Source organism: Eschrichtius robustus, chromosome 2 (assembly GCF_028021215.1).
Source record: "Eschrichtius robustus isolate mEscRob2 chromosome 2, mEscRob2.pri, whole genome shotgun sequence".
NCBI lineage: Eukaryota > Metazoa > Chordata > Mammalia > Artiodactyla > Eschrichtiidae > Eschrichtius > Eschrichtius robustus.
Genome location: NC_090825.1, coordinates 40840828 through 40851871, shown reverse-complemented (window position 1 = coordinate 40851871; position 11044 = coordinate 40840828). Strand labels below are relative to the sequence as shown.

Genomic DNA, 11044 nt, shown 5'->3' with positions numbered 1-11044 from the left:
CTCTCATTGCCAATTTTGATTCTTTAGCCCTTGCAAAGTCACCGGAATTATTTTCCAGTCTTTTGGTCATACAAAATGATTTTTTAAATGACTCTATTTCAGTTGCTTTCCTAGAGATTGGGAAAAGCAGTCTACTGTGCACCTCTCCTTGAGAATGACTTTTTAAATCTTTAAACTTTTTATTTGGATATGATTCCAAACTTACAGAAAAGTTGCAAAAATGAAGATAGTATTAAAGATACCCATACACCTTTTACTCAAATTTACTTATTGTTAATTAACATTTTACTTCTTTTATCATTTGTGTGCTCTCTCTGATTACATATGGGGGGAAAAAGAAACTATATAAAGCTATATTTTTTCTTTCTAAATCACTTAAGGGTAAATTACATACATTTTTATCTTTCCCCCTAAATACTTCAGTGTGTCTTTCCTAAGTATAGGAATATTCTCCGCATGTATATTACAGTAATCAATTTCAGTAAATTTGATTTGATACAATGCTTTAATCTATGGACAGTATTCTAATTTTGTCAATTGGACAATAATGTTATATACAGGGCTTTCCCCCTTGGGTACAGGATCCAGTCTAAGGCCAGGTACTACACTGAGCTGCATTGTTTGAGAATGATTCTAATTATGCCAGATTTTATTTTTGCTATACCCATACAGCATGTAAAAATCTTAATTGAAGTGGACCTCTGATGAAAATTAGACCCCTGATAGATTTTTCATTATTACTTGATATTTTGCAATTCCTAATGATGATTAGGATGAACTCATACTAATTAAAGCTAGTTACTAGCAACTGTTTCTATTAATTACATTATATACCTAAACGAATTAGATTCTTTTGAGTCATAGCTGAAATTCTAACAGTAGCCTAATGGTATTAATCTAATTTTAATTTTAAAAGAGACTTCTATTTTTTGGTACTAATTAGCCTAACGCAGGATTACTGGAAAAGTCGGAAACCCCAAGAAGGAAAATGAGATACTGCCTGGTGTTTGAGAGGAATGATTGATGCTGACAAGTATGAAATAAAAATTATAAATAAATAATCCGGATGTTGTTTAAAAGGCAAGCTGTTGATTTTATCACTCCCCCTTGCCAAGACACACATTGGTGCCTGTTAAATTTGACGTTTTTACTCTGATGTCAATGGCAGCTTTAAAGCACCAGTAGCATCCCAGGATGAGGTAATAAATCTGTTCCAGGAAGGGATGTGAAACCATGTCTGCCTGCTGTTTCCTTCCCCAAGAGCCCAGCCCTAGTGGCAAGCCAGCAGGTCCTGGGCACTACAGAAGTTACCATCCTTGTCTTTCCTCGGTTAATGGTGGCCTGTTTGTCTTCTGCACCTCTTTCCCCCTTTCTCTGGGAACCAGGGGCAGAGGGCTAATGAACCCGACAGGCTCCTAATCATTATACAAACTCTGCCCACCCAAGAGGCCCCTCTGCCTTCAACAAATTTCTCATTTGGTGACCACAGTTGAGAGCCAACAGTCTCCTATAGTCATTTTTAATAATTATTTATATTAAAGAGGGTTTTCACAAAAGGGATAAACTTTTGAAAAGAACTTGGGTCACAGTCTTTGAAAGAAAGAACATATTTGCTTAGCAGTTTGCAATACTGACTGTTGTTTGCACTTGCCCTCCTACAGTCCCAATCCTCACTTCTTTGCATCTTGTACTTGATATTTTTTAATATACTTAGGCAATGAATTAGCACACAATGACTTGGAAACTTGTGATTATCTAGTTACGTATCACTATGTAGTACAATGTATTACAGGGACAACCAATTGATGCCCCAGATGCCAATCTGAGACTCTGATAGTGTGACTTGGCTGTCTAATGTAAACTGCAAAATATTAATACATGTCCTCTTACCTTGAAAGTGTCGTTATTAACTCTCCATGAACCATGGACATCATTGTGGAAATCCACCCCTGCCCCACCCTTACTTCACCAAGTCTCTAGAATTCCAACACTATACTGCCTTTATTTCTGTAGTTGATATTCTGACTTCTAGGATGTGCTGTCATATATTAGTCTATTTTCACTTTTCCTTGTGATGTGCTTTGTTTTTTAAAGATCTAAGATCCACTGTATTTAGATGAGGAAAGATAAAGGGCACCTCTGGCTATGGAGATGAGTTTGGAACAAGGATAGCTAAGAAGATAGTGTTTTTAAAGAGGAAACTTTAGGCTTGGTACATTGCAGGGAAGAACATCTACAGCGTCCTCCAGGGCTGAGTGGTAGGTATGCCATCACTCCTACAAAGGGGTGTCTGGACCTCCGATTTCCTTATCTCTTGAGCTCCACTGAGGTGATCTGTAATTTACCTTGGAGTTCCTACTGCCCTGGCCACTTAATTTCAGTGATAACTCTATTTCCCAGCAAATGTATCATATACATTTTTACTCAAAAGCCCACATAACTTCTTTTACATCATCAGCAATTGAGACCATTGGCTTTTTAAAATTTTTTTATTTTTTCACTCATCATTTATTTACAAATACACATTATAACTTTTATATACATTGCACATTTACATGGTAGAAAAGTACAAAACTATATATTTAAATGAATTTATATTTAACTTGCCATGTTTGAAAATATAAAATTGCATCAGAAAAAAGTATTATGAAAAGCAAGAAACTTGAACTGATAAAGCTTTGATATAACTTTTCATGACACATTGGGTGAAAAGGACTAATTTAAAAGGTACAGCAGACTAGTTTAAAGGAAACACCTAACAAAAGGTTGAATGTGTAGCATTCCCCTTCCTTCAGGCTCCTGACACCCATATCACTCAATTTCTTTGGATCTGTAACATCTTAAAAGTACATTATTAGAAACCACCCAACATTGCTATCAGCCCCTCTCACAAATGTCTTCATCACAACAAGAGAATGGAAGTAGGAATTTCCTCAAAGATGTATCCTCTGTACCTTCTATCTGAGTCAGAGTTATAATGCCTTTTGGTCAGTCAAGATTCCTTGTAAACAAAACCCGAGGGATCATGTATGTACAGAACAGGCAGCAGAGAATCCAATAAATAAACATGACAGAAACTGACATGCAAGTTTGTTATAATGGAAAAGAGTCTAACAGTGAAATGAAGGGAGACAGATGAGTGAGTGAATAGTAAGGAATGGACTTAAATGGTTTACAAGGGAAAAAAAAAGCTTTTACTTTACAAGCAAGAGACCTCACAATAAATAACAACTGCTCTTCCTTTCACGAATAAATTTCTTCAAAAACAAGGTGTACAGTCAACCAGACATTTTATGTATAAATTATAAAACATGACACAGTATAAATAAATGTCTACAAGTCTCAACTATGGGCCTCATCCAGTAGACCTCACAATGACTGCCTCTCCGGGTCCAGTGAGTAACAAGGTGGCCTGGCAGACAGCTTTAGGACAAAGGTCCTTTATGTATAGTTTTCCCCCCAAATAAATAAGCATACACTTATTTACAGTATGGACAATATATTTTTTTTTTCTTTTCTTTTTTTTTTTTTTTTTTTTTTTTTTTTGCCCAAAGGCTATGTCAACACTGAACATTGGTGGAGGGTTTACCACTCTAGAATGGAAGATATAGGAAAGCTGTAGTCCTGGTCTTCATCTTCCTCCTCTTCCTCGGTGTCTTCCGAAATGGCTAGATGGGGGAATACAGGGGAGCTGCTGTTTAAATATGGACAACAACAGCGCAGAAGCAGCTCAGTGTACGTTTTCAAAGCCCTCTGAAACAGCCATATTACAGCGTTGCATTTTTATGTGACTTGCAGTAAGATGCTTTTTGTTTTGTTTTGTTTTGTTTTTGGCATCTGCTGTTATGCAATAAGTTTAAAAAAAAACTTAAAAAAAAAAACCATTATCTATGAAGTCAAAAACTGCAGAAAGTTCTGAAGAATCAATGGCTCAGGTTTTACAGGCAGATTCCTGAAATTAGATAAAAAGCGCTCTTGTGTTCTAGGTATAACTGCTTTGGGTCCTTAATTCAGAGTTAGTAGAGGCAGCTGCGCAAAGCAGCAGCCCATGTGTGATAACAGAAAGCTGTCTTTGAAAAAGAAAAAAAAACAACCTTTGAAGCAGTTAGTTTAGATTCAAGTGTTAATAAAGCAAACAGCAAAGCACACTACTAAAGCAAAAGAAATTAGGGGCAAATGACTGGAAATAGGTTTTTAGAGGCGACCCCCTGGATGATCATCAGACAAATCCTAAAAGCCCAGAAACATTCCAGGCAATTTTTCTGCGGATCGCCGAACTGCTGGTAAAATTTAGCAGCTACCTAACTTAAACAGAAGTGGGCTTATACGGGGAGGTTTTCGTGCTTTTTACGTCTCCATTCCCTAGGGCTTGCCTGGGAAAGCCTTAAATTGCAGCAAGGTTAGAAACTGCACTTACAGTTGCAAGATCCGGAGTGCTTCACTTCCAGCAGCACGCCTGAGGAGCAGGCTGCTTCCTTCATGGCACACTCGCTGGCGTAGGTGGCATTGTCACTGGCACAGACTGGCTCCTCAGACTTACTCTCAGGGCACAGCTCATCGCAGAGGGAACACCGGCCTCTGCCAACCTTGAAATCCCATAAACACTTTTTTCCACCAGTGCACTGGATATCCTCACAGGACTTTGCTTCTAGGATATAATACACCTGTGATGAGTAAATCCATTTCCCCCTTGCCCCCTTTCTCTCGTCTCCTATCAATAAATGTAAACATATAACATATCTTATTACTACTCACTCATGGGGGTAATGGAGATATTGTGCAAAAATGCTCTATAATAAAACCAAAACACACACACACACACACACACACACACACACACACCAGTTTCCTACATACTATATTAGTACATGAAAATACTGTAGCATTTTTTTGGAACAGAATTTCACAGTATCCTTGAGTTAAATATGTATTTGATTATTTCCCACAAGTGGGATCTTTTAAAAAAAGAAACAATTCTATCAGTTATCAGAATCTGATAACAGATTTTAGGAACTGTTAAGTAATTATTTCTTGCTTCCAGCAAGTCTAGCACTTAAAAAAAATGTGTAAAATTGAGTGAGTTCTTTGGTTTCTAAGGAGGAAAATTGTTTCCTGTGTCTTGCTGGCATTTCAATATATATGCCAATGCTTCCGGAAGACAATGTTTTCTTAAGGAATGCTGTGGTCATGACAGTTTACCCAAACTGGAGAGTATTTCTCTCTTTGGTGAAGCTATGTGTTTGGGGAGGCTTTGGCCTTATTTATTGGTTAACCTCATAGTTTTAACACCAGTTCGAGCCTCTTTCTCTTTTCGTATTTTTTCTTTTCCTTCCTCAATCCAGAATACCTACTGATACACTTTCCCTCATAGGCCAATCCAATAGACCTGCCCAGTAGGCAGGTAGCCTTTCTCAGGTGACAGGCACTGGAGTAGGTTACTCCATCATTCCCACAGAGATACTGTTCAGAGGAGGTGGGCTCTGGGCAAATGCGGTTACATGTCACACAGTAGGCATTATTAGTCTGGTCCACCACGCATGTGGAGCTGCCTGGACAGAAAACATCCCGACAGGTCTCTGAAACAAAGAGGGAAACACACATTAATAGGCACCTTCTGGTCCTTAGGGACTGAGCATTTGATAGTATCAAGGAAATCATGAAGCATCCAGCTTTCAGAAATGTACTCTGGGAGCCCCGTGGTTTTCAAAAGAAAACTATGACTCTAGGTTGGTCCTTCAGTGTTTTAAGGAATCTCTAGAAGTTAGAAAGGGTTCCTTTATTTGGTATCATCATTATTGTTATTAGGCTATTACTGCAGACTACACCATCCCCCGGGGGTCTTGCAGTGGGTCTATCTCAGGTAGGAAGCCGGGGGAGGGGCCGGGTAGGACCTACTTTTACATTTGCCCTGGTACTGGACTTCCAGTTCTGGCTGCTCTTTACATCTGGCCTTGAGGAGTGCACATTCGTTGCGGTAGGTTTTTCCATCCAGCCCACAGACTGGGCCTTTCCAGGTGATGTTAGAACAATCTGGGGCACAGACGCAGCGGGGTTTGTTCTTCTTGTTCATTCGGCATTTTTTCCCGGGCCCACAGTCCACGTTCTCGCACGTTTCTAGCAGTTGGAAAGATGCAGGGATTAAAACCGGGGCCAGGCACCGTGCAGGTCAGCCAGGAGGGCTGCAGGTGCCTCGCGCAATCGTGCTGCCAGGAGTCTGAGCCCCAGGGGCTCTCACCCAGAAGTTGAGGAGGGGCAGGTGTGGGGGACAGTGGGCTGCCTCCCATACCCAGATCTCTCTCAAAGTGCACGGGTTGGCTGGCTTCACCACCACATTTGGCTAAGAAGTCCGAGAACCTCTGTCGACCTTGTTTTGCCTGTAGTATGTGACACCCAAGATTCAACTCGAATGGCTTACCAGGGCTGGGGGTAGTTAGGTGGATCCCAGGAACAAAGCTTTCCCAGTCCCAAACCCCAGCTGGGCACTGGGAGGGTAAGACGCCCTCTATTGAGGGCCTACAAATTGGGGAGGAAGAGCCCTACCTTTACAGGGGATGCAGTTGGGGGCGCCCCCATTGAAAATCATCCACTTGAAGAGCGTGTTGTCATTTACGTCCTCTTCGGTCCATGAGGTGCTCAGGCGGCCGGTGCTGCAGCACTCCTCCTTGGTCAATTCTGTCTTGTACAGGACCTGGCAGCGGCCGTTCTTTGCTTGGCGGAGCCAGCAGTTCCCAGCTGCGGGGAGACAGGGGCGGGGAGGTGGGCGAGTGAGCAGTGGCGGGGTAGGGGGAGAGAGGCGGCGAGCCGGCAAGGGAAGGAGACCCGGCGGGGATGGGGAGGGAGTGAGCGTGGAGGAGGAGAGACGGGAGAGAAAAGCAGAAAAGCAGGAAACAAATCGGAGGGAGTGAAGGGGTGGAGAAAGAGGGGGGAAAAGCCAGATTGAAGAGGTGGGAGGTGGGCGAGGGGGAGGGAAGGCGAGAGCGAGAAGCCAGAGCGCCCCAGCCATATCAATGTCAGTTACCAGTGACCCAGACACAACACGTGCAGCTTGCATTGACTTTTACTAGACTGTTTACTTTTATTCGTCCCATTTCATAACCTGCAGCGACTCGAAGAGCAGATTAAAGAACCTGACAAAAACAGGATGCGACGGGTGTTTTTACATGTTGCATTCATGTAGGCGGTACGAGTATTATTTGTGACAGGGGTTAAGAAAGTAGGAGAACTTGAGAGAGAGAGAAAGAAAAAGAAAGGGGGAGACAGAGAGAGACCGAGACAGACAGACAGACAGACAGACACACACACACACACACACACACACACACACACACACACACACACACACGAACAGATCAAGCAAAAGGCACTTGTGAAAAATGAAAGCAAAAAAGCAACCCGGCCCTGCCCGGCGCTGCCCCGCGCGGCCTCGAGGCGCAGCCCGCCCGACGGGCCGTTTTGCAATCCGCCAGACCCAGAGGACGCCCGCGGCCACCGTGATCTTTCGAAATCTCCCAGGGCTGCTTTCCCCGGCACCCCAGCAGCGCCTCGTCCCGAAAGGCGGGCAACTCAGAGTAGTGCGTCGCAGACGGCTAGGGACAGTGCCCGGGGGACAGTTTACAACACACACAAAATGTTAACGCTAAAGCCAGGAAAGTTACAAGTCTGCCTCAAGAAAAGAGTGGGGGGGGGGGGAACAAAAGGGGGGGGAACTTCCTACTGTTTCATGGTTTTATATACATGTATGTGTGTATACACACACCCCTATCTCATACCTACCAAGAAATCTTTGCAAGTAATTTTCCCCCCTTCCTCCTTTTTAATGTTCGGATCTTGGTCAGGAAGATTTCTCATGAATCATCCATATAACTTTAACAATAATTGGATCGCAAGCTGCTCTTATTATTTTAAAAAATTCTGCCCAAAGACTAATTGAAATAAACAAATCTAATTTTAAAAAACTTTAGAAATTTGCATCTCAGAATTTAAACCAATTGTGGGCTCCTCAGTGTTCTACAGAAAGTTAACAGTCAGAGGAATGAGGCAAAGGGGAAAAAACTGTAAACTACTCAAAAGAGTCCGGGGCAATAATTTTTTTTTTTTTTTTTTTTTTTTTTTTTTGCGGGGTTGTGGGGAGGGGGTTGGAAGAAGCATCCACTAGGCAGAAAGCTACTTCCCTCTAAAATTTTCGGCACCCACATTTCCAAGTTTGGGCAAAGTTTCTGAAACCACGTCCCCCAGCCACCGAAGAAATTTCAGTATTCCCCCCTCCCCACCCAGTCATTTTTTTTAAGGTATCCAAAAGACGTAGGAGGGAGGGAGGTTAGATTGCAAATGGGTCGACTGAAATCTCCAGGCTACTGATGCTTGCCCCCTTCCTCAGAGCCAAACAGGGGAGATAACATCTGAACTCATTATGTCCAGAACTTGGAGCATCTAACCCTACCTACGGAGAGAGACTCCAGCTCACTCCCTTTCCTTTTAAAGGATAACCGCGCTCCAAACTCGGCTTCAGGTCCTAAAATGTCCCTGCCTTTAGTTTGCCCACTCCTCTCCATCCCGGACTCGCTAAGTTGGTCCAACATCTTCCGAGAGCAGCGTTGCTCAGAACAGACCCAGTGGAGACGACCGAAAAGTACAAACCCCTGCCCTTCGCCGAACCTCCCAGCGCATCCCCCCTCGCTTACCCTGGGCACTGCGGTCCTCCATGAACTGGCAGAGCAGCAGCAGCAGGAGGCAGAGCCCGCCGGGCTGGTGCCTGGGACGGACCATCCTGGGGGCAGGCGCGGGGCGAGGAGCGCGGCGGCGCGGGGAGCGGGCGCGGCGGCGGGTGGCTCGGGCAAGCGGCGCGCGTCGCAGAGGCGAGCGGCGGAGGGCGCAGCGATCCCGGCGCAGCCCCGCGCTCGCCGCCGGCCGCCCGCGCGATTCAATGGACGTCAGAAGCCGGGCGCAGCCGCGCTTTAAATCTAGACGGGGGTCTCCGCGGTTTGCGGTGGGCGGTCTCCCAGTGTGTGGGGCAGTGGGAGGGCGGCCGCGAGCGAGGGTGTGCGCGGCTCCTTGGGGGTGGGGAGCTTCTAAAAGTTCAGTGTGAATCAGGTGACATTTCCCACCTTCTGGAAACGCTTCCCAATTATCTGGTGGAGGTGCCCGAAATCAAAGCTGCAGGAGGGGAATCGCCGAGTTCTTATTTGCGTAGGAGCGAGAGGGAGGGGGCAGGCGACCGGGGCGGGGGAGTGGGGAAGAACACCCACTTCAAGTCCTGCACGCCGCCGCTCGCTGGTAGCGCCGGCGCGCCGGGGGTGGCGTGTGTGTGTGTGTGTGTGTGTGTGTGTGTTTGTGTGTGTGTGTGTGTGTGTGAGAGAGAGAGCGTGTGTCTGTGTGTGTCGGGGGGGGCGCGCGCTGGGGGCTCTGGAGGCGGCGGCGGGCGGAGCGGAGCTGGGCGGCGGGGCGGGAGTTGGTCTCCGCACCGGCGCTCCTCCGCTCCAGGAAGACTTTGCAAAACGCCCGGAGAGCCCCGAGCTGCTGAAATACCCCGCCTGAGGTCGGGTCGCTGCCGTTTTAGGCCCCCGCAGTCTGGGCGCGGGACCCCGCGACGTTTTGTGTCTGGGTCTGCGCGTGCCGAGCGCTGCGGCCACCCGGAGCCCAGAGGTGTGGCTGGGAACCCCGGCCCCGGCACCTTCTACCCCGGCTGAGCCGGGCCGAAACGCGGCCCTGGGTCTCGACGAGTCACAAGAGAACAAAAATGTTGAACACCTCAGCCCCAGCCTCCCCACCCACCCCCTGCCCCGTCACAGTCTCGACCCTCTCGTTTTCTTTTCTCCCCTTTCACTTCGCCGCTTCTGGAGTCGGAACCCGGAGTGGGGGCGCCGACGCAGGCGGTCTACCCCCCTTTCCCGGCTCGGAGGCTCCCCAGTTTCTGTCCTGTGTGTCTCTGTCTCTCCCAGTCTCCTTCTCAGCATCCCTCTCTCTCTCTCTCTCTCTCTCTTTCCCTCTTTCTCTCTCTCCGTTCGCGGAATAAAAAAGATTGCAACATCGATAATGAACTTCTGTAGCCTCAGTTTATTAAGCACAGTGCCTGGCATTCTTCGCTGAAAGTTGGCGGGTCTCTCATTTATAACATTTTTGGCACCGCTGAATGAAACTGAGGAGGCGATGTTTCCTTTTATATAAAACGATTACTTCACGGAAAATGCTATATTGTTTATTCCAAAGCTGCCTTTTAAATTTCTATTCTTTTCGCTTCTGGAGCCCGAAGGACAACAGACAGCGAAGTATGCAGACAAAATTCTTGGACATTCGCAGGTCACTGGGATTTGTTCTCCTACGGATTTCAAATCCGCCCCTCTTCACGCCCCCAACCTCCCCCCGCCAGATCGCCGCCCCCCACGCCTCCTCTCGTCCTCCCACCCCCCATCTTCCACCACCCCCTCCCGCCCCCTCCACAACTGCAAATAACTCAGTGATAACAGATTTTTTTCCACCAACTGCAGGAGATAGTGCTAATCTTTTAATAAAAGATCCCATTACAATGGGATCTGTCTGGACAGACTATAATAGATCCCGAAATACAGCCGTGCTAATATTAGAAGACAGTTGTTTGGGTGCCTCTCAGACGGGCCCAAGCCCCCCTTTGAAAGTGGGCATGAATCACAAAGCCCCGCGGCCGCCGCACCTGCACCGCGCGCATTCGGTGCAGCAGGCTGGTAAAAACGGGTGACCTCGCCGCTGCTTTTCGCTTTATAATTACCGTCCTGAGGACGGGAGGGGAGGGGCGCGGGCGGTCGGGGCGGGGTGGCGCTGGCTTTTGCTCACTTCAGACGGCTCTGGGGGCTCCACATCCTTCTTAATCTTTCGGATTTATTCTTCCTCTCTCTCTCTGTGTCTTCCCTCTTCTCTCTTTCCCTCCCGTCCGCCCAACCCTTCTCTTTTCTCTTTGCCTCCCTCTTCCCCGACTCTGCTCGTACTCTCCCCCTTTCTCCCTCCCCTCTTTCTTTTCCAGTCTTCCCTCCAATGCAGCATTAATGTAGAGTTGTTTAGTGCCCTCTAATGG

The 11044-nt window shown here is 46.5% G+C and overlaps 1 protein-coding gene across 3 annotated transcripts; it reads right to left on the bottom strand.

Moving 5' to 3' along the window:
* Positions 1 to 2610: 2610 nt before the first annotated feature.
* Positions 2611 to 9428, bottom strand: FST (follistatin). Of its 3 annotated transcripts, none has more exons than XM_068535333.1 (6): positions 8682 to 9428; positions 6541 to 6732; positions 5896 to 6114; positions 5352 to 5576; positions 4418 to 4645; positions 2611 to 3668 (listed from the first exon to the last, which is right to left on the bottom strand). In XM_068535333.1, exons 1-6 carry the CDS (start codon positions 8764 to 8766, stop codon positions 3586 to 3588), a joined length of 1032 nt encoding a protein of 343 aa, XP_068391434.1. In that variant the 5' UTR covers positions 8767 to 9428; the 3' UTR covers positions 2611 to 3585. The 3 variants fall into 3 exon arrangements, with proteins under 3 accessions (XP_068391434.1, XP_068391433.1, XP_068391435.1); XM_068535332.1 differs by having other exon boundaries at positions 4418 to 4648; positions 8682 to 9425; XM_068535334.1 differs by having other exon boundaries at positions 3578 to 3952; positions 4418 to 4648; positions 8682 to 9426.
* Between the last annotated feature and the right edge of the window lie 1616 nt (positions 9429 to 11044).

Coding starts and splice junctions, on each gene's coding strand:
- FST (XM_068535332.1), bottom strand. CDS start 8,766: ATGGTCCGTCCCAGGCACCAGCCCGGCGGGCTCTGCCTCCTGCTGCTG. Junction 6,115..6,540: donor CAACTGCATCCCCTGTAAAG/GTAGGGCTCTTC, acceptor TCCAACTGCTAG/AAACGTGCGAGAACGTGGAC. Junction 4,649..5,351: donor CTATGAGGGAAAGTGTATCA/GTAGGTATTCTG, acceptor ATTATATCCTAG/AAGCAAAGTCCTGTGAGGAT.